Below are 21,395 nucleotides of genomic sequence, written 5' to 3'. Positions count from 1 at the left end.
ATTAATCTTAAGATGTGTTTCAATCTTAATTACTGAGCAAAGGGTGAGGTCACAATAAAAGTCACTTTGTCAGTACAGACTGCAAGTCTCACAAGTATCAAAAATGAAGAAAAAAAACCCTCAAAACAAAGACTACAAAATTCTTGAAAATCAAAATAGCCATAGCAATATGTTATACAGATGTAAGTACAATGTGTCAGCCAATGTGCATTGACAATGATTTAAGTACGTGTACACTGTCAAAACACATCAAGTCTACCAGAACAATCGTTGTCTTCTTTATGTAATTTGCAAATAAGGTTTATATGCAAAATGAGACTATGCTGAAATGGGAATGATGGTCTTTGATTGTAATTTCTACTTTGATTGTTGCAGGCTAAGATGGACATTGAGTGGTTGCCATCAGAGATGCCATCTATTCCAAGAATTCATCCACTGGTTCCTGATACACATAGTGTACCCAAGCTAGCTCCTGAACCACCCTCAGCTAGACAAGCATGGTGTGCATCACCAGATACTAGACCTACACTAGTCAGCAAACCCCCTATCCCTCCAATACACACTCTGAATGATACTCCAAGATCCAACAAGAGTCACAAACAAGACCAGATTACACAGGAATGGTAGGAACATATTAATACACACTACAACAAGTTAAATGAACAACATCACTTAAAGGGTTTTAGAGGGTAAATTTTGATGTAAGGATGTTTACCCCAATCAAATTTACTAAAAAGGTTCCTTAAATTACGTATAGAAGTAATGTTTTTAAATGCAGTGATCTGCTTTTAATGCAGTGATCTGTTAGTATGTAGATAACAACATTAAGATAATGGTGCAACTTACATCCTCGGTATTGGAAGTGATGTATAGCTAAGTGTCGTCTGCATACACATGGTAACTCAGATTAAATTTCAGGATGATGTCACGAATCAGTAAAGTGTACAGCGTAAACCACTGCGGGCCGAGTACAGACCCCTGTGGTACAGAGTAGTTCAAAACAACAGGGTCGGATATCGCAGTGCCAATACATACATGTTGAGCTCTATTGTAGAGATACGATTTGCACCATGCTAGGGCTGTGTCCTCTATGCAAAGGTGATTCTGGAGCCGAGAGAGAAGGATGTTATGATCAACAGTGTCAAAAGCAGCTCTCAAGTCTAGCAGGACTAGTGCTGTAAGGTTACCATTGTCCATAGAAGAGAGAATATCGTTGCTCACACGGACTAGTGCAGCCTCGGTACATGGAAAGGCTTGTATGCTGACTGGAACACTTCGGACAGGTTGAAAGTATGAATGTGATCAGAAATACGTGATGAAACTACTCGATGACTTTTCCAAGATATTTAAAGTTTGCAACCGGTCTGTAGTTTTTAAATATCTCCTTGTCCAGGTTTAATTTCTTGATGAGCGGCCTGGTGTAGGAAACTTTGAGGCTATCAGGGAAACAACTGAGAGATTCGTTTACAAGCTTAGTGATGTAGGGTACAAATATATCAATGTTTTGCTTTATCATGGATGTTGATACTGGATCCAGCTCACAGGATTTTGAAGGAGATTTCATAATAACCCTTTGAATCTCAGCAACAGTGGCAGGCTCAAACACAGATAGTCTACACTCTGGTTGAAGATGTGGCAATGTCTGCGGTACGTTGTAAGGGACTGATGAAAATGATGAGCGGATGTCTGAAATCTTGGTGACAAAGAATTTCTGGAACTCATTTGCTAAGTCCTGGTCATTGTAGGTGGATGGAAGGACAGGGGTTTTGGGTTTGAGCAACAACTTACCAATTATCTTGAAGAGCTTCTTTTGATCTCCTGAGGATTCTTGTACTTGAGATGAATAATGGATGATCTTTGCCTGGTTGATAAAATTCCTAACTACTTTACATTGGTTGCGATATTCTTGTCGTTGTATTGCCAATTTGCCATTTTTCCGCCACTTCCGCTCCAGTTAACGACAAATATTTCTCGCTGTCTAATATCATCATTGAACCAGGAGACTTCAGTTCGGACCTTGACTGATCTCGTTTTCCAAGGTGCGTATTTAACCAAGATGTCACTGACTGTACTCTCATATTGGCTGACATAGGAATCCAAGCAGTCGTGATCAAATTCTAGATTGGCTGAATGGGTGCCTATGTCGCGGAACACTTCGGGAGAATTCACATATTTCCATTGTCGGCTCTTTATAAGAACGGTTGGGACTTTGGGATTGCACAGACTCAAGTTACACATGACTGCATAATGGTCTGATAATCCAGGTAGAATAACAAAGTTTTAGACAATTGGTGGGGAGATTTCAGGAGTTATGACAAGGTCCAGGCAATGACCGAGACGATGAGTCTGCTCCTTGATATGCTGGGTAAGACCAAAAGCCTGAAGTAGATGCGTAAACTGGTTTGCATTGGTGTTGTGAATGTCATCAACATGAATGTAAACGTCGCCAGTGATGATGATTTCCGATGATGATTTCCGATGGATGAAGCAGATTTTCCAAAATCAAATTCTCAAACTCCCTTAGAAAACTTGAGAAAGTCACATGTTGGCCGTTTGAATCCCTCTCAGGTCTGTATACAATGACAAGGCGAACAGATTTAGAGTTTCTGGAAACTTCAGCATGAAGAGATTCAAAAACTGTGTACTGGACGTCATTACTTTTCACAGAGACAGATAAAGTAGATATGTACAGTATTGCAACTCCTCCACCAGTCTTGTGAGGTCTTGGGATGTGATGAAAGTAGTAGCCAGCAGGGGTACACTGACGACATGTTAAGTCGTAGTCTGGTCTCAGCCACGTTTCTGAAACGGCAACAAGGTCCAGATCTTTTTGCAGAACAAAATCAGCAAAATCGTCATACTTGTTACAGATGGACTGTGTGTTTAGAACACAAAGGCTGAGTTGAGATTTGGCTGGAGTCACTGGTACTGGAACAGATGGGAGTGTAACTTCGGGTATAGGGGGTTTATGAACAGTTCTACGGCGACCAGCTTTTTTACCACGATGTGTAGGTCGGTAAACAGTGCTGGGATTTACAAAAAGGCCAAGGTTCTGTAATGATAATATACAGGAAGGCAGCAGAGTAGTAGCACGTGTGGATGGGGCATAACGGAGACTGAGAAGCTTGTTTCGTGAGTAGGAATTTGCAGAGTTTAGACTAGCTTCTGCTGAGTTTGAGTTATTTACACCTTCAGGGCTGGGATTTACAGCAATGTCACCAAAAATCACAATTTCCAAATGAAAAGTGGCTGGGGAGTTGTCATAGTAAGAAATAGGGCATTTCAGATATTTACGACACTGGATGAGTCCTAGATGTGTCTTTGGCAGAATGCAAGCACCAGACACAATTGATGCTGATGGAACAAAGCTGACCACAGATGAGTCAGTACAGTACAATGGTCTAGCAAGCAGGGAGAGAATCAAAAGGATACTTACATTGTACCTCCATTGTCCCCAGATGGGCATACAAGTCAATTGAGCAGTCAATTGAGCAGCCCAGTTGCTACTATACTTGTCATGCGCATTTACTATGTGCGGCATGCCAGCCCAACATTGCTCTAGCGACATCCAACACGAACAAACTTTATATCGTGGCGCATTGTATTTCACAGTCGTCATTTTCCCTTGCTCCAAATCATGTTACGGTAATTGAATATGTATGTAGTATCACATGGTTTATTTTATTAATTTTGGTTTTTACCCATACACCGATGTGTGTTAGCACTGTATACTCAGTACTTTCCCGAGTCCTGTGAAAAAATATCACAGGCATGTTACTCGGGTAACAGGACTCGGGAAAGTACTGAGTGTACAGTGCTAACACACATCGGTGTATGGGTAAAAACCAAAATTAATATTCTTTATCCCCGATGCAAATTTAACATCTATTATATCGTTGCGGTACCCGCTGCCAAAACATAGGATTCGAACTGCCTCTAGCTGCCGGGCAACCTCGGTAGTCTAGTTAGTAAGACACTGCTCTAGAATTGCAAGGGTCGTGGGTTTGAATCCCACCCGAGTAATATGCCTGTGATATTTTTTTACAGGACTCGGGAAAGTACTGAGTATACAGTGCTAACACACATCGGTGTATGGGTAAAAACCAAAATTAATATTCTTTATCCCCGATGCAAATTTAACATCTATTATATGGTTTATTTTATTGACTAGACGATATGAGCTCCCCTCGGTATTGGAAGTTGGCAAACTAGTTCTGTCGGCTTTTGTCAATGTCAACTTCCAATACAACTTCCAATACATCGGGAAGCTAGTATCGACTAGTCACCCTAAAACCATGTTATATTTGTTTAATATTAGATGTATTGTCTCTAATGTTAATCAACTTTGATACCTGAATTTCTAGGGGTTTTAAAGATTCTACTACAGCAGAATTAATGATGAAACGAGCCAAGAAACTGACTAAAGGAGCTAAAAGTCATAGAAAAAAAACAAAAGGTTAGTACAAATCAGAAAAAAGATGTTTCTATTCCAACTAACATAGTTTCATATTGATACAGAATATAATTACTACATTAGCTGGCCACATATCTTTGTATATGCATAATTATTTAATGCATTAAAAGTGAAACTATCATTTAGAGGTGATGGTTGGAGCGCTCTATATTCAGTTCAGTCAATTCACTTTATTTCCAAATCCAAACAAATAAACAAAACAATTAGGAGTGAATAAAGAATTAAGTAATACAAGCAAATGGAATAATGATAATACATGAAGTAATACTATAATACAACATTTACAAGCAAAGGCAAAATATAAATTACGGAAAACAAAGCAAAAACCAAAACAGAGCACAAGGTGATGGAGTTGGAGGGGGCCCATATAGAGCAAAGCTTGTCGAGTATGGACCCCCCTAACGAAAGCAATGAAGCAAAACTATTCTGTGGCGAGAGCGAGTAAAATGAAGCCTCAGCAGAGGGAGAGAATGACTTCAGCCTGAATAGATGACAGATGCTAGGTTTTTACTAAGTTGCACATTTTACATACTCTGTACATTTCTAAAGAATTGTTTGAATTCCAAAATGCTTGCGCAATCTTAGAGAAAAATACCGTCTTCAAAGATTGCACAAAGTGCCCTCTAGCGTTCGCTGGTTCTTGTAGCTTACAGTCCATTTATTGGGAAACAGTGGGAAAACGCTTGTGTCTGCACGCTCATACAGTGTAGTGTGACAATAAAAACCTTTAAAAATCTTAAGGAACACCGAGCACACGGAAGGAGGGGGGACTTCGATAAATCCGCCATCGTCAAGCATTCCCACATCGCTGACCACCGAGTGAACTGGGATGCTGCTGAAATCATTGCTCCCATCCAGGCGTGGCACCCTAGACGCATCAGAGAGGCCATCGAGATCCACAAGCATGACACCGTACCCCAAGACATCGGCTTCCACATCAGCGACATCTGGCTCCCCCTTCTCCCGACCAATGGATCTGCTATATCCACGGTCACCCCCTAGGCCCCAACCATTAGACTGCTTTGGGTCATCTATACCCTCAGTCACCTAGTCCCCACACCCTCACTATCCCCTGTGCTTGTTCCTACTGACACGGTTCAGTGAGCACACACCCCCCACACAACCTCCAAGGCTCCACAACAGGTTTCACCACGCTTCATCGAGTTCACTTCCCGCCTACATTTCCCGCCTTCGTGCATCACCGCTGATCCACCGCCTAGTACTTAAGCAGCATGCAGCATCAGAGTCCAGCATTCTCCAGAAGACGATCAGAGCATACCGATCGAAACGTCGAGTTAACCCAACGGTTCTTTTCAGAACCACCCCAACTCATTTAGAGATTGTTATTACATGGTGTTACCGCAAACTCTTCTATATCTTTAAAAATCTATCATCGTGATACCAAAATTAGAATCCCTTTAGGTTATTGTGTTCTTATATCATCACAGTGACCCCCGTATGTGTTGATGTACAAGCAGTGAATGCGGTTCTACTACAGAAATAAAAAGGCAACGTTTGTTGACATTTTACGTCTTGTTCGGCAGGGCTCCTTGTACATGTACGCTGGACATCAAGTATTTTTTTTGTAATTTGGGGTATTGTATCTGTCCGTCAAGCGTCTTATCCGCTGGAAATTACGGTACCTTCTTGCATCGCTGCAATTTGTTTCGTACTTTTATCGTTCTAAATTAAAATGTGTGTCTCCTTCTAGATCCTTTGGAAAGATATCAAATAATGAAAAAAGGACAAGAGTCTTCAAGAGTTGTAGTGCCTCCCAAGAAGAGGATTGAAAGACAAGAGTTCTTTCAAGGTAAAATTAATCATTGCATCGAGCATCTACACACCCAAAATAAAGTGTAATGATGTATTGGGTTCTGTCTGATTGTATGTTATTGATGTGCATGTAAGATGGTAAATGTCATGACCGATAGTATATTAAAATTGGATGCATCAATGGTGCACTATGAAATCACAAGGTGAAATCTGGACTGTTTCTTCATCTCTTGTAATGGATAAGCCAGATCTCACTGAGTGATCATAATCACAAGGTGAAATCTGGACTGTTTCTTCATCTCTTGTAATGGATAAGCCAGATCTCACTGAGTGATCATAATCACAAGGTGAAATCTGGACTGTTCCTTCATCTCTTGTAATGAATAAACCAGATTTCACTGAGTGATCATAATCACAAGGTGAAATCTGGACTGTTCCTTCATCTCTTGTAATGGATAAGCCAGATTTCAATGAGTGATGATATTCACAAAGTGAAATCTGGACTGTTTCTTCATCTCTTGTAATGGATAAGCCAGATCTCACTGAGTGATTATGATCACAAAGTGAAATATGTACTGTTTCTTCATCTCATGCAATGGATGAGCCAGATCTCACTGAGTGAATATATTCACAAGGTCAAATCTGGACTGTTTATTAATCTCTTGAAATGGATAAACCAGATTTCACTGGGTGATTATAATCACAAGGTGAAATCTGGACTGTTCCTTCATCTCTTGCAATGGTTTACCAGATTTCACTGGGTGATCATAATCACAAGGTGAAATCTGGACTCTTCATCTCTTGCAATGGTTTATCAGATTTCACTGAGTGAATATATTCACAAGGTGAAATCTGGACTGTTTCTTCATCTCTTGAAATGGATAAACCAGATTTCACTGAGTGATTATAACCACAAGGTGAAATCTGGACTGTTTCTTAATCTCTTGAAATGGATAAACCAGATTTCACTGGGTGATTATAATCACAAGGTGAAATCTGGACTGTTCCTTCATCTCTGGCAATGGTTTATCAGATTTCACTGAGTGAACATATTCACAAGGTGAAATCTGGACTGTTTCTTAGTCTCTTGAAATGGATAAACCAGATTTCACTGAGTGATTATAACCACAAGGTGAAATCTGGACTGTTTCTTCATCTCTTGCAAGTGGAAACTTGGCTGACAAGTCTGTCTCCATCACCATTCCTCAATTGGATATACATTCTAAACTATTCATAATCTTTAGTAGTTTTTAGAAGACAGATCTAAAGACCATTAGATTTTCCAGTATAACTGAATCTTATGTACGTTAGCGTGTTGTTTTTGTATTTGTAATGCTATTATTGGCTCCTAATCAGAGTTAGCTCATTTCAATGTGCAGTGATCGAGTGTCATATTTCCAGTAAATAAAGTCAATCAATCTAATTTACTTTCTAGCTCGGGACCATGAACTCAGACGTATTACTACAGAAGAGACACAAGACAAAGAACACAAGCATGCAAGAACCTTTGAGTGAGTACAACAATTAGTCAGCATTGAGAATTTAAAGTTAGACAATAGAGACAAGAAGTATATTACACAAAGAAAGATGTAGTTCTTATAGAAAGAAATGCTGATGTCTATTGCAAAAATTAATGTGTTTTTATGTAGCTTTGTCTGAAGTGAATTCGCTTTTTTATGTTGTCTGGAAGACTATTCCATAATTCTGCTGCTGCTGCAAAACCTCTTGCCCCATAAAATTGAGTGAAAGTCGAGGGACAAACTAAGAGAGACCCAGATTTTGAGTGGAGATGATATTTTTAGTTGAGGTCTGGGAGATATGTAGGGCTCAAACCTTGCAAACATAAGAATGTTAATGAAAGTATAATACTGTATACAGTATTTTATCGGAAACCAATGTAAATCATGCAAAATAGGAGAAATGTGGTCACGCTTATGAGTACATGTCGCCAATTCAAAGCTTTGGGTTCTTTGGAAGCTTGTTAGTTCAAACATCAGAAGTCCATACAATATTAAATATGCCATTACAAAAATCAATGCTTGACATATACATGTTCGTGGACAAGTCTTTCTATTGATTTCTTGTTTAAGAAGGGTTGCATTGTCCCAATTATATGGATTACAAATGAAGTATATGAAGTGCAAATGAATAGGCGAACAACAATAGACTGGATCCGTGAGGTTGTGGGCGTGGATGCGTGTGTGAATGGGGTAGGGGAAGGAACAGCTGTATTGGTATTGTGCAAATGGTTTGGCTGCATATACTTTGCTGAGATGGGCAGTAGGTCCCAATAATGTAAGAGTTACAATGCTTTACTTACTGTATATTGCAGATGGGTTCATACAACTGCTGGAATAAACATTGAGAATGGAAGACAAAGCAACAGTGAACCAAACCTACCTGTAATGAGTCCTGATGTATTACAAGGCAGGGTTCAACTTATGGTATGTTTCAATCCATTGTATTTACGTGTGTGTTGAATTAGTCAAGGTAGGGAAGCCACTTTACGTATGTTGTCACTGTCTCCATGAACAGCCAATTCTTTAAAAAAACATTACTTTTTGGCAATGAACAGCCAATTCTTCTAAAAATCATACTTTTTGGCAAATCAGAGTTGTACACACTTTTGTTGTTATCATTGACATCAGTTTTCCCCCAAGTTTTAAGCCATGAAACGTTAAAGTTTTGTATCTACATTACATTATTGACATGAATTGTTCCCCCAAGTTTAAAGTCATAAAACTTTAACATAAAAGTGTTTTGTCTGAAATGCTACAGATTTTGTAACGTAAAGTTGTGTAATTACACTCATTAAAGGTCAAACAACTGCTTGAACATTAAGAAAACTGAAATTATTTAACTACAGCATGGTTTTGGCAGATGTTTGGGGAGAGTTGCTGAAAAGCAGTCATAATTATGCATAAGGGACATTTCTCAAATTCAAAACCAACTGATCAAGTTTTGACAAATAAGCCCACGAACAATGTATCTGAATGATTATCAGACTGTAAGACTGGAAAAAGTGTTTGTTTTAAATGCCAGAGCTCTGCTTTATAGATATGATTGATTGAGAATTGATGAGATTTATAATCCTATATCTTGATTAGGGAAGTCCTTTATTGGAGTTACAATCAGTTGATGGAGCTAGTAGCATCAGCAGTATACCACACAGGCCAAGGAGTCACTCTCTATCATCACAACAAGGTAATTACATACAGTATTATTGACAAGAGTTGACTGTTGAAACTTGGCTTTGAATTGTCCATATTCAATCAAATAGTGTTGTTTGGTGTTTAAGAATAACAATAATTAGCAAATTGTTTATTAACACCATTAAGACCCTGTCATTGTGATGCAATGACTGTGATGAAATGTGCAGACTTGCGTTTCACCATGGTCTATTTTTTGTTAGCTGTCTGCAACACCAGCTAGTAGTATTAATGTCTGTTGGCGTCATAGTTTTTTTCAATAACCGATATCATTGAAAATTCAATATCGATACACGATACATCAAGTGTTGCCCGTGTGCAAGAAGAAGCTTAAAAACAGTGCACCAAAGACCGACAGTTATTCAGGGTTGCATATATCCCATTTTTTTGGCTTGATCCTTCACTCTTGTTGTTAGTCCGAACATGCAGGTAGAAATAGAAAAAACCTCCATGGTACGAACAATTATGAAATTGCGCCGTCTGGCCCCGCTTGTTTTTGGTTTGTTTACACTGAAGATAAGACGTGATTAACAATTCCACTTGCTGCATGGAAGTGAAGAGATTGCTACCGGGATAGGCAGCATGATTGAAGGGTGTTCCGGCTTCTGGTATTTTCCGTTGCCTATATGTACATGTATGTTGTAATTTATTTGAAGAAATAACTGTGTTGGCTTGAAGAATAGCTTACATAAACCTATGTAAAGTTACCGGTAATTATTCAAAAGACTGCATGTGCCTTTAAGCATTTGCACAGACGCTAGTTAGATATCTGACAACATTTATTTAAAAGAACACGTTGCCTTGGATCGGTTGAGTTGGTCTTTGAGAAGCATTTGTAACCGTTTGTTATAGAATGCATATGATTAGAAAGATATTTTAAAATTAGAATATAATAATCCTTTTCAGTTAAAAGTGATTCAGTTTGGCGATACAAAGTTCTGAATATATCCACAACTGCAGATTAGTTCACCCCTACCATGATTACGACCAGTCAATGATTGATAGATTGATATGGGTAAAATTGGTTAAATGGTTTATTGGTTCCAAATGTCATATTTGCATTAAGGTTTAAGACTGGGTTGCTGTAAAAATCAAAGATATTTTTAAAATGTTGGCAGACTTCAAAAAATGGATTTTGGCAAAACTCCATGTATGAGTAGGTATGGGTACACAATACACAAAAATCGAAAAATAAGTTATATCAGACATTGGTTGCCATGGTTACGGCCAAAATAAGTTTTTCAGCAAATTTTCCAAGTTTTTACCTTTTTTAAGAGTTAAAATATAGGTAAATTGAAAGCACTGGTACGTCTAAAGGGGAAAACGTTGAAGTTTTTCTTTCACACATGTTGCACAACCATGTTTACTCTTTTTAGAAAATGTTTTTAAAAATTAAGTGTGCGATCAACTTTGGATCAAACCACTATTTCAAATAGGGGTGTTTTTGTCATATTTTCTTATAGCGAAAAATAGGGGTATCGACTGGGGCCATAAGTCCGAAAGTGGCACTTTGTGGACTATGACACTTTTATAGTTGGAAGATAAGGTACCAACCTACATAAAAATGCAATAAAATGTTTTGGTATTTTAAGTGCGCGAACAGAGTTTTGCAGGAAAGTTAGCACTTTGTCAGGGCAAAAACGCAACAAATGGCAAAAAATTATACATTATTATTGGGTAAAAATATTAGGATTTTTTTTTTTTTTTAAACCTTATGGGTGGAAGGGACTTGAGGTGCATTCAAACAAACTCAACTTTTGAAATCACTGTATAGCCCGTTGCCATGGTAACAGCTCATTTGTGTTTTGGCTATTTTTTGCCAAATTTGGGGTCTTAAAAACTGTATTTTAGCATACATTTGCAACTCTACCCAGCCAATGTGCATTCTTTGTTTCATAAAACCTTTCACATCAAAACATTGAGTCGTCCTATGCTTAACTTGAGACAAAAAAATTATTGCTTTAACTTTTACCCTAATGCTATTTTTAGAACATCATTAGCGCATGTTTTTAGAAATTTGCAAAATCAACATTTTTACCCTATTTTTGGCCCTCAAAATTACAATTTGCCAGGGGTCTCAGAATGTTTTCCTTTCGGTTGTATTTCGGGCTAACATTGGTCCTTCCATTTTGAGAAAAACATTTGAGAAAAACTTGGGCAATTGTATCCTGTTGTAACAGTACTGCCTAAAAAAAAAATGCATTTTTAACTTGTTTTCTTTAGATTGAATAAATAACATTAAAGTCACCTGGAAGTGGTATTTTTTCAAAATAAAGCTTTCATCACTAATATATGTGTTTTGATGAGTGGAATGTGAATAAACAGTTAACTAAGGTTTTAAAAAATCAGTTCTTATGTTATTTACAAATTTAAGAGTAGACCCCGACCCGAGAGGGCGCTGTTCGTGACGTCAATCGAGGCAGACTTTGCCTGTAATGCGTAGAGTAAACACAATTGCAAAGTACATGTAACGGATCAAGTCGTGAGTTTGTAAGTTAAAAAAAAAAAAAAAAAAAGGTTTTTTCTGGCAATGCCGACCAGGTGTATTGCTGCTGAATGCAGAAAAACACTTTTAGAAATGTCCCAACTCACGACTTGGACGTACATGTACTTTGCACGTGTGTTTACTATACGCATTGCAGGCAAAGTCTGCCTCGATTGACGTCACAAAAGGGGTAGGCGGAGTCAGCCCCCCAAACAACTTTATATATTTTTTAAACATATAAAATAATACTTTTAAGTCTTCCATCAATCCGGCACCTTTCATGAGCACCCTGTAGCCTTGTGGACTACCCAACATTGATCAAGAATATTTTTAATGACCTAAGTTTTGGATTTTATACTACCCCCCCCCCCCCCTCCCCTGCATGCCCAGCCCCCAAGCATATCAAATTTTGTTGACGATGCATTACAAAGCGCCTCCTTTTAAAGTCCCTTTTTAAAATTTCCATTGCACATCATTACTAGTAGGAAAGTTTGTGCTGTCTTCAGTCACCTTTAGGGAATATTTGCCATTTCGGATGTGATTGGGCGATTGTTTGTGTTTTCATGTCTGGGGAGCACAAATAGGCAACTGTATCATGTAGTGACACTGCCTCAACATGGTAAAATTTGAAGAAAAAAAAAACAGAACAAATTAATTATCTTTATTGGCATTTCTTACATGCTGAACAATGATGTTGATTGAAAAAAAAAAAAAAAAGCAAAGCAGCTTACAAGTATAAAAAATATAACTGTATACAATGTATAGTTCGAAGACTCACCCCAAACTAATTCGGCTGGTAATAGTGTTATCCGGCTATGTTCCATTAGGGAACTTGGAAATTAATTGATTTACGTAACCATTAATTGTACACGCAGTCACTGATTATGTGATGCCTCTGTGCAGTGTTAAGGACGTGTTAGACATTTTTGATGTTCAAACAAAGAGCTGTGAACGTCCATTTTGTCAAGAAAATTGAACATTTTGTTTAAGATTGTATAGCTGCTATAGCCAAACGTAAATGACCACAAACATACCACAGAATCTCTTTGTGATGCGTGTTTATACAATTGAGAGTTATATTTGTATACTTGTAAGTTGCTTTGCTCTATTGTGTGCCTGTTTTTTTTCAATCAACATCATTGTTCAGCGTGTAAAAAGTAATTAGAGAGCATTATTTTTTCATGTGATTATGAAATTTGCAAAACACACCCTTTTTTGTTAAAGGCATGAAGTTTCTGGCAACACTGCTCCACAGTTCAAAAAATACAAAACTTGCTTTTTTAATTATGTGATGCCTGTTTATACAACTGGGAGTTATGTTGTCATAAGATGCTTTATTATATTTTGTCCTGATATTTTGTCAGTCTTCATCATTGTTAAGCATGTAGAAAGTCATAAAAAGAGCATTATTTTATAACTTTAAATCTATACAATCGCCAAAAAGCATGAAGCTTCTGACAACACTGCTCACCAGTTCAACAAATACCAAAACATTTTTTTGAAATTCCTACAGACCAGTATCTTATCTTTCAAGCCTGGTAGCCAAACTTTCCTAAATATGCTACTTTCGGACTTCTGACAAACTTAGCAACCCCCTCTATTTCCACAATTATTGACCTTTGTTCAAAACACCCCTTTTTGGAAATAGTGGATTATTCCATTCACAATTGACTGTACCTGTGTCAGGTGCACTTTTGGAAAGACCAAGGGTGTATATTTACTATATTATTCAGTTGAAAGGCAGGTAATATATTTGGTCTTTAACAGTGAAGCCTTCAACTTTGGGTAATTTTCAGAAAAGAGCTAAATTAGGTGAAATATGGCAAATTTCTTATTTTTAACCGTTGTCATGGCAACCAAAGTGCAATGCAAAAACTACACTTTGGTTGAAGGAATTATCATGTGCAAAGAGTAAACAAAATCCATTAAAACAAAAATTCATATTTTTTTGTTATACAAATTGAAAATAAACACATTTTTTTCAAAAAAGGACGAAGTTTATTGCAGCACTGCTCCCCACCACAACAAATACCAATTTTTTTTTTGAAATTCTTACAGACCAGTATCTCATCAGGCATGCCTGGAAGCAAAACTAAATATGCCACTTTGGGACTTCTGACAATTTTAGCAACCCCCTGTATTTCCCAAATTGACTTTTCCTCAAAACACCCCTTTTTGAAATAATGGAATCTTCCATTCACAATTAACTGTACTTTTGTCAAACGCATTTTTGGAAAGATTAAGGATGCATATTTATCATATCCAGCTGAGAGGTAGGTCTACTATTTGGTTTTTACACAGTGGAGCCCTCAACTTTGGGTAATTTTTACTCATGAAAAGAGCTAAATTATGTGAAATATGGTAATTTTCTACTTTTGAACGTTGCCATGGCAACGAAGGTGTAAATGCAAAACTTATGCTTTATTTTTACATTTTGGTTGATGGCCTTCACTTGTGCAAAGTTTAAACGAAATCCATTTTTGAAAGTCTGCCACCACTTCTTTGATTTTTAGAGCAACCCAGTCTTAACATGTACAATTCTCCCCTTTTGTTTGAATAGGATTTGAGCAAGTTCGTTTTCCGGCCATCAAGACCAATTCAGCTCCTAGTGGAAGAAGTCGAGGGCCAGTCATTGAAGGTAACAACAGAATACCTCAGAGGCGAACTAGTAGAAATAATACTAAAGTTTAAAATGTGCCGTGTGTTCAGTAATCATGTATGCTAATCTCAAACATACCTGAGAAAATAAAATTAGCTGTTGCAAACTGCTTACCAACCAAAAGGATCCTAAATAGTATAAATGCAAAAAATAGTTAGTGGCCTGACGTTTCATCATCATTTAACGGTCGCAACCGAGATTCCAAGCACAACATCATGCCAGAGGTGTTTATTGACCTTCATGTTTGGAGGGTCCAACCCTAGCACATGTAGCAGAGTCTTCCTGAGGCTAAATGACAACACAACAAACATAAACACACATTCATAATACCTCAGACAGTTTCGCTATTCCTATTGGTGGAGAGCGCGTCACGTGGGTGTGTATAAACCTTTGTTTATGACCGGTAAAAAGTGTTAATTCATGGGCGTGACACGCGACCTTGCACCTGTTCTTATAAGACTGTTTTTTCATTCCTATTGGTCGAGAGCAACGGCTGAAACAGTTGTGCCACATCACGCGATATACGCGACGCACACAGCATTCCCTTATAAGGAGTTGTTTACCCGAGGGTGGCGGAGGGCTGTACCATTTCATAGCTTGAGGGGTGTTGTGTTGAAAGAAATCATTAAACACCCCTCCAGCTATGAAATGGTAAGGCCCTCCGCCGTTCTCGGGTTAACATCATCAAACAATTGTGCCACACTGTTGTGCAGCACCCCTTGTAGCACCCTTTTTCGACAGAAATTGACCAAACTGTTAATAAATTGCTAGCACCTGTTTTAAATAATATATGACAATACTCTGCCTGTGAATATTAAAAAATCATTTTTTTAAACAAATTAGTTTCGCACATGTACATGTACATACCTTCCCCGAACATGTTAGATACAAAAAGATAGGAGTAAGATAACTTGTGTTACAAAAACAGCCGTCAGAAATTTTCTGGTCCATTCATCTACTAGTGTAGCCGTTAAAAAATAAAATTATCAATGAGTGTTACGCCACATAAACTTGTTTCTGGTCATCAAAAAATTGCAATCATTAATACAAATTTCTTTAACATTATGCAATGCAACAGCTTAATTTTTCCACAAACACATGTGGTATTTTAAATTTATTATAATTTTCTTAATGTGCCATCCTTCTTTTTGTTAAGTCTCAGGTTAAATGTCAGTTTCAGATGTTGAAGGAAAACACCTCAATTATGGAAACCTACACAATCAGAAAAAAACCCAATTCACAAGCAAGGCCCTGATTTGAGATTCCAGGTTTTTGTTTTTGATTCCACCAATTAAATGCTGTTGCTCTGTGTGTGCCGTCAGTTAAGTTATCACATTATCATATCAGATTCCTATTGCACCAGTGGAATCAGACCATAGACCTTGATCACGGTGTGGCCATCTTGATTTTACTCCATTCCCACTCATTGCAACCAAACTGAGGCTGGACGAAGTAATAGTCTGATGCCATGGTTACGCAAAGAATGTTAGCATTCATTACTGTTATGGAAACGGGGAACATGACCAAGATGGTGATAGTGTAAAAAAAGTCCTTTAGAGTGCTCCCCCATCTTCAGCTGCATTGGACATGGGACGCACACATGCTAGCATTTATCAATATTCCAATCAGAATCTTGAGTTGACCAATCACAATCATAGAATAAAGTTTGTTTGAAGGTAACATAACTAGGGCTCTAATGTTACTCAACAACAAAAATGATATGCAATCAACAGTAACTTCATGTGTTTGGATGTGATGTTGTTATTATGTACAATAGGGATGTCCACAAAGTGTGTCAAGTGCAATCAAATAATAGATGACTTTACATTGTATTAAGGCAAGTTGTTTACTCTAGTTTAATGTCAGCAGAATTGCTGCAAATAATACATTGTAAATGGACATTGTAGCATAACTGTACAATTGACATACATGTAACTAGTATTATGATAACTAGAATGTTGCCCTGAGCTGCATTCAAATACTTGTAATGTTTTATAAATGTCTGACAATAAATTTATGAAGTGAATTGAACTTGAGTTACTTGTTAGCCAGTGGTGTTATTTGACGTGGTTGGGCCTTGCATACCAACATGACCAAATCCAGGGAGTAGCTTATTGCACTGAACCATCGTAATCCACTTCACCTTTAAGGGCATCATTTTACTCCCTTAAGTAGTACTGTTCCTTACGTCAGCATTTCAATTTAAAAAATGCACCTTTGTTCATTTAAAATACACATAATACTTCCTGTTACATACATACATGTACACTATTTACATATCTACTTCTGTCTACATGTATTTCATGTGAGGTGCAAATAAAGTTAGACTGCAAAAAAGGCACACATTGTTGACATAATGGATCTCAGATACAAAGACCTTGTTACTGGACTTAACATCTCTTTCATATGGAGGACGAAAAGTGGACATCTGTTTTCTGAATTGCCGAAAAGCAGATTTTATGGTTTTTTACATTTCAATATTTCTCCTTCTCTACTTTTCTGCTACCTGAAAAGCAGAAAGCTTGTTGCTTTCAAAGAACTGCCCGTGAAGGGTTTGGGTTATTGAACACGTCCAAATGTGAACCACAAGGGAAACTGACCGTGTATCTTGCGTAATGAGAGAATCCTATTAGATGGTAGCAGTGAAACCTCAACTGGCATATATCCTTTGAGATGCCGCGCTGCCTGCGAGGTCTTCACTGACGTATGTGATTGGTTTCCAAACACAAACACAGTTCGGCGATTGTGCATTGTGGGCATTTTATGGTTCACGTTCACAAGCCGTCCTTTGAACACAAAAAAAGCAAATGGCCACTTTTCGGCCACATATGGAAAATTTGATTTTCTGGTATCTGAAAGGAGAAAAAGAGATGGCCACTTTTCGTTCGCCAGGGTAAAATTTGCTTTTCAGGTGGCAATACAAATGGCCACTTTTCGTCCGCCAGCATGAGGATTAAAAGTAAAACATGCTTTTCTGGTAACAGAAAAGTAGAAAAGTAGAAAATGCATTTTCATAAAACGTTCAATCTGCTTTTTCAGGTAGCAGAAAAGTAGAAAAGGAGAAAATTCATATCAAAAAAACATAAAACCTGTTTATCTGCTTTTCTGATAACAGAAAAGCAAATGGCCACTTTTCATCCTCCATACTTTCATTTAAATTGCAATGGAACCTTCAAGTAAATTCGGAAGAAATGTCCCAACAATTATTTGTACATGTACTTGTATTTGCCACAATGTACATACAAGATCCCCTCACCACAACTGGCAAGTCGGTCAATTCTTTGGACACAGTATTTATAACCTGGTAGTTTTTTTCCAAACCAGTGAACTTTTGACAATTTTACTGAAAAATGTTAACGCTTTATGCTTATACAATGTTACAAAACTGAAAACCAAACTGCATCCCAAATTTCTTTCAAATAAAACCTAGACGGCATAAAACGAGCACAACTTTCACATTTGAGGTGGTCATAACAATAATATCGGCTGCCATGTGATATAACATGAACTGTATTGTGTAACAGTTCCCCAGGAGATTAACTAGTGGTCAAATGTTCCAGACAAGTTGACACCCTGGTATTGATCTTAACAAGTGCAGAAGTGGGGCTTGGATGTGTCGTTCTTACAGTGTGTGACTGACAGTACAAATGTATAATGCTGAACATTTAATTATCTAATCACATTAAACTTACAAAACCAAGAAATCAAAGTTGCAATATCATACATGTACCATATTACAAACAAAACTTACTTCGACCAGTTAACAGAAATGTACATGTAGTTTTAAATTCAGTCAAAATGCGAAATTTACTTAAAATTATGTGTACATACAGTAACTATGTTGAAAATGCTACATGTATTGTCACAGAATTGTGTATCTAACACAAAGGACTTGTTTATGCATTTATGATGTACATGTACATGTATCCGACCATTTATTATTTGTGCAATCTTGGTCTGTGCTGTGTAATTTCAAACAATGCATGCATCCAATATACTCGCATGTCCCAATGAAGAGTCTACGCATGCATCCAATGTGCTTGCATATGGCCCAATGAAGAGTCTACGCATGCATCCAATATACTCGCATGGCCCAATGAAGAGTCTACGCATGCATCCAATGCGCTCGCATATGGCCCAATGAAGAGTCTACGCATGCATCCAATATACTCGCATGGCCCAATGAAGAGTCTACGCATGCATCCAATGTGCTTGCATATGGCCCAATGAAGAGTCTACGCATGCATCCAATATACTCGCATGGCCCAATGAAGAGTCTACGCATGCATCCAATGTGCTTGCATATGGCCCAATGAAGAGTCTACGCATGCATCCAATGTGCTCGCATATGGCCCAATGAAGAGTCTACGCATGCATCCAATGTGCTTGCATATGGCCCAATGAAGAGTCTACGCATGCATCCAATATACTCGCATGGCCCAATGAAGAGTCTACGCATGCATCCAATGCGCTCGCATATGGCCCAATGAAGAGTCTACGCATGCATCCAATATACTCGCATGGCCCAATGAAGAGTCTACGCATGCATCCAATGTGCTTGCATATGGCCCAATGAAGAGTCTACGCATGCATCCAATATACTCGCATGGCCCAATGAAGAGTCTACGCATGCATCCAATGTGCTTGCATATGGCCCAATGAAGAGTCTACGCATGCATCCAATGTGCTCGCATTTGGCCCAATGACGAGTCTACGCATGCATCCAATGTGCTCGCATATACATGTAGCCCAATGACGAAAGAGTCTACGCATGCATAAAATATGCTCGCATATGGCCCAACGGAGAGTCTATGCATGCATCCAATATGTTCGCATATGGCCCAATGAAGAGTCTATGCATGCATCCAATGTGCTTGCATGGGACAATGAAGAGTCTACGGTACTATAAATTTTTGGCAGAGTTGTAGTCAAGTACATTTCAGTCTAGTATCAAGTACTGGGCCGAGTACATGTAGTGTGTAGTACTTGATTGAGAGGCAATCGAGTACCACTAATGTCTGAGTACCAAGTACTCCGATATCAAGTCTAGTATCAAGTACTGGGCCGAGTACATGTAGTGTGTAGTACTTGATTGAGAGGCAATCGAGTACCACTAATGTCTGAGTACCAAGTACTCCGATATCAAGTCTAGTATCAAGTACTGGGCCGTGTACATGTAGTGTGTACTTGATTGAGAGGCCATCGAGTACGTGTACATCACTAATGTCTGAGTACCAAGTACTCCGATATTAAGTCGAGTATCAAGTACTGGGCTGAGTACAACACTAGTGTGTACCAAGTACTCCGATGTCTGAGTACCAAGTCCATCAGTTGAGTACCCAGTACCAGTAACATCTCAACATCTCTGAGTTCAATTATGAGTACTTCAACTGCAACATGAGGTATAAAAACGTGTTGGTTTTGTTTGCCTTAATTCTAGATGATAATGTGCTTATGTACATTTAACTGAAGAACAGCTTATCTTTCAAAATAATACTCCAAATGGTAACTTAAACGGTCAAAAGGCATATAAAAAATCAACTACAATGCAGTATATTTGCTGAACATAAAAACTAGTGACATCAACAACAATTGAATGACAAGTAAGCACCATGGCAATGGACTTAACATCCACATGTATGGTTTCAAGTCCAGCCTACATGTACAATCTAGAAAAATAGCTTTATACACATGTTTGTATGATTTATATACAGACAATTCAATGCAAAGTTACCTAATATGTTTTGATCAATAATGGCAGTTTATTTTTGTATTTCAAATTTAAAACAACAATTTAATAGGCCATTCAAAATAATTGGCGTTTAAAAATGTTGATTTCAATACCCTATACACTGAAGAACACTGTAACTATTGAGGTTCAATTGTCTGATAAATTTCAAGGTTCAATTCAGTTTCAATCCATATTTACAATATTGACATGTGATAAGAGCCAGAACTGATTGTTATTGTCAAATCATGCATCACATCTCTGAAAACAATCCAAGCATTAGTTTCCAAGAATAGGTGCCCAGAGACCCACTGACAGTCAATAGGGGCCTACCTATTGTTCTGTTAAACGTACTTTTTTGTCTAAAATTTGAAAAGAGAAAGTTGGCTGCGAGATTGTAATTTCATTTATTTGCCGTACATGTATGTTGAGAACGGGTAGTATGTAAAATATTACCTGTAGTTTAAGGCCATCCAGTTTTGTAAAGGTTTTCAAAAAAACTCTTTCACGTACACATACATGTATAACAGCAAACGTTGCAGGAGAATATTAACAGAAGCAGAGCCCAACAAACTCACACAGTTCAACCACAAAATAACTGCAACAATAAAGGGATTGTAAACTTCAAAAGCACAAGCTTGTCCCTCACTTAGATAAACACATCAAACATATTTAAAATAAAACAGTGGCAAAAGAAAACAACAGCAATTTTGGTAATTCCATCCCATAATCTTATAGAAGTGTTTTCCTCAATCATTCTTATCTACAGGCATGTCGTATATGATCATCTTGGGTTTCCATAACCACTTGGCACTGAATCCAGATAAGATGGCATAAAAGTACAAGCTGATGGTGATTGCCATGACAACCACTAACAAGACAAGTACACTAGGGAAGTTGAATGACAAGCTCCCACACAATGTACACATCATTACTGAAATGAAAGACAAATAAATGTAATAAGAGCAATCTGTGTAAGTCAACATGTAAATACAGTAGACCATATGTCAGTAATGACACACCATGGACTTGGGATAGAATACATGTGACCTGGGCCCAATTTCATA

The 21,395-nt window shown here is 37.9% G+C and overlaps 2 protein-coding genes across 5 annotated transcripts in view; one reads left to right on the top strand and one right to left on the bottom strand.

Annotated features, from left to right (window-relative positions):
- Positions 1–19,100, top strand: part of LOC139953503 (uncharacterized) — a 62,173-nt gene extending 43,073 nt beyond the window's left edge. For both annotated transcript variants that reach the window (XM_071952931.1, XM_071952930.1), the window contains exons 22-28: positions 376–623; positions 4,365–4,456; positions 6,186–6,284; positions 7,683–7,758; positions 8,580–8,691; positions 9,355–9,451; positions 14,502–19,100. In XM_071952931.1, the coding sequence (XP_071809032.1) occupies positions 376–623; positions 4,365–4,456; positions 6,186–6,284; positions 7,683–7,758; positions 8,580–8,691; positions 9,355–9,451; positions 14,502–14,632 (855 nt within the window). In that variant the 3' untranslated portion in view covers positions 14,633–19,100. The remainder of the gene's footprint in view (positions 1–375; positions 624–4,364; positions 4,457–6,185; positions 6,285–7,682; positions 7,759–8,579; positions 8,692–9,354; positions 9,452–14,501) is intronic.
- Positions 16,338–21,395, bottom strand: part of LOC139953504 (tumor protein p53-inducible protein 11-like) — a 30,534-nt gene continuing 25,476 nt past the window's right edge. For all 3 annotated transcript variants that reach the window (XM_071952933.1, XM_071952935.1, XM_071952932.1), the window contains one exon: positions 16,338–21,262. In XM_071952933.1, coding sequence (XP_071809034.1) covers positions 21,078–21,262 — 185 coding nt within the window. In that variant the 3' untranslated portion in view covers positions 16,338–21,077. The remainder of the gene's footprint in view (positions 21,263–21,395) is intronic.

The sequence above is a fragment of the Asterias amurensis genome, chromosome 22 (genome assembly GCF_032118995.1).
Source record: "Asterias amurensis chromosome 22, ASM3211899v1".
Taxonomy (NCBI): Eukaryota; Metazoa; Echinodermata; class Asteroidea; order Forcipulatida; family Asteriidae; genus Asterias; species Asterias amurensis.
The sequence above is the reverse complement of the archived record's forward strand: the minus strand, read 5'-3'. Positions and strand labels throughout refer to the sequence as shown.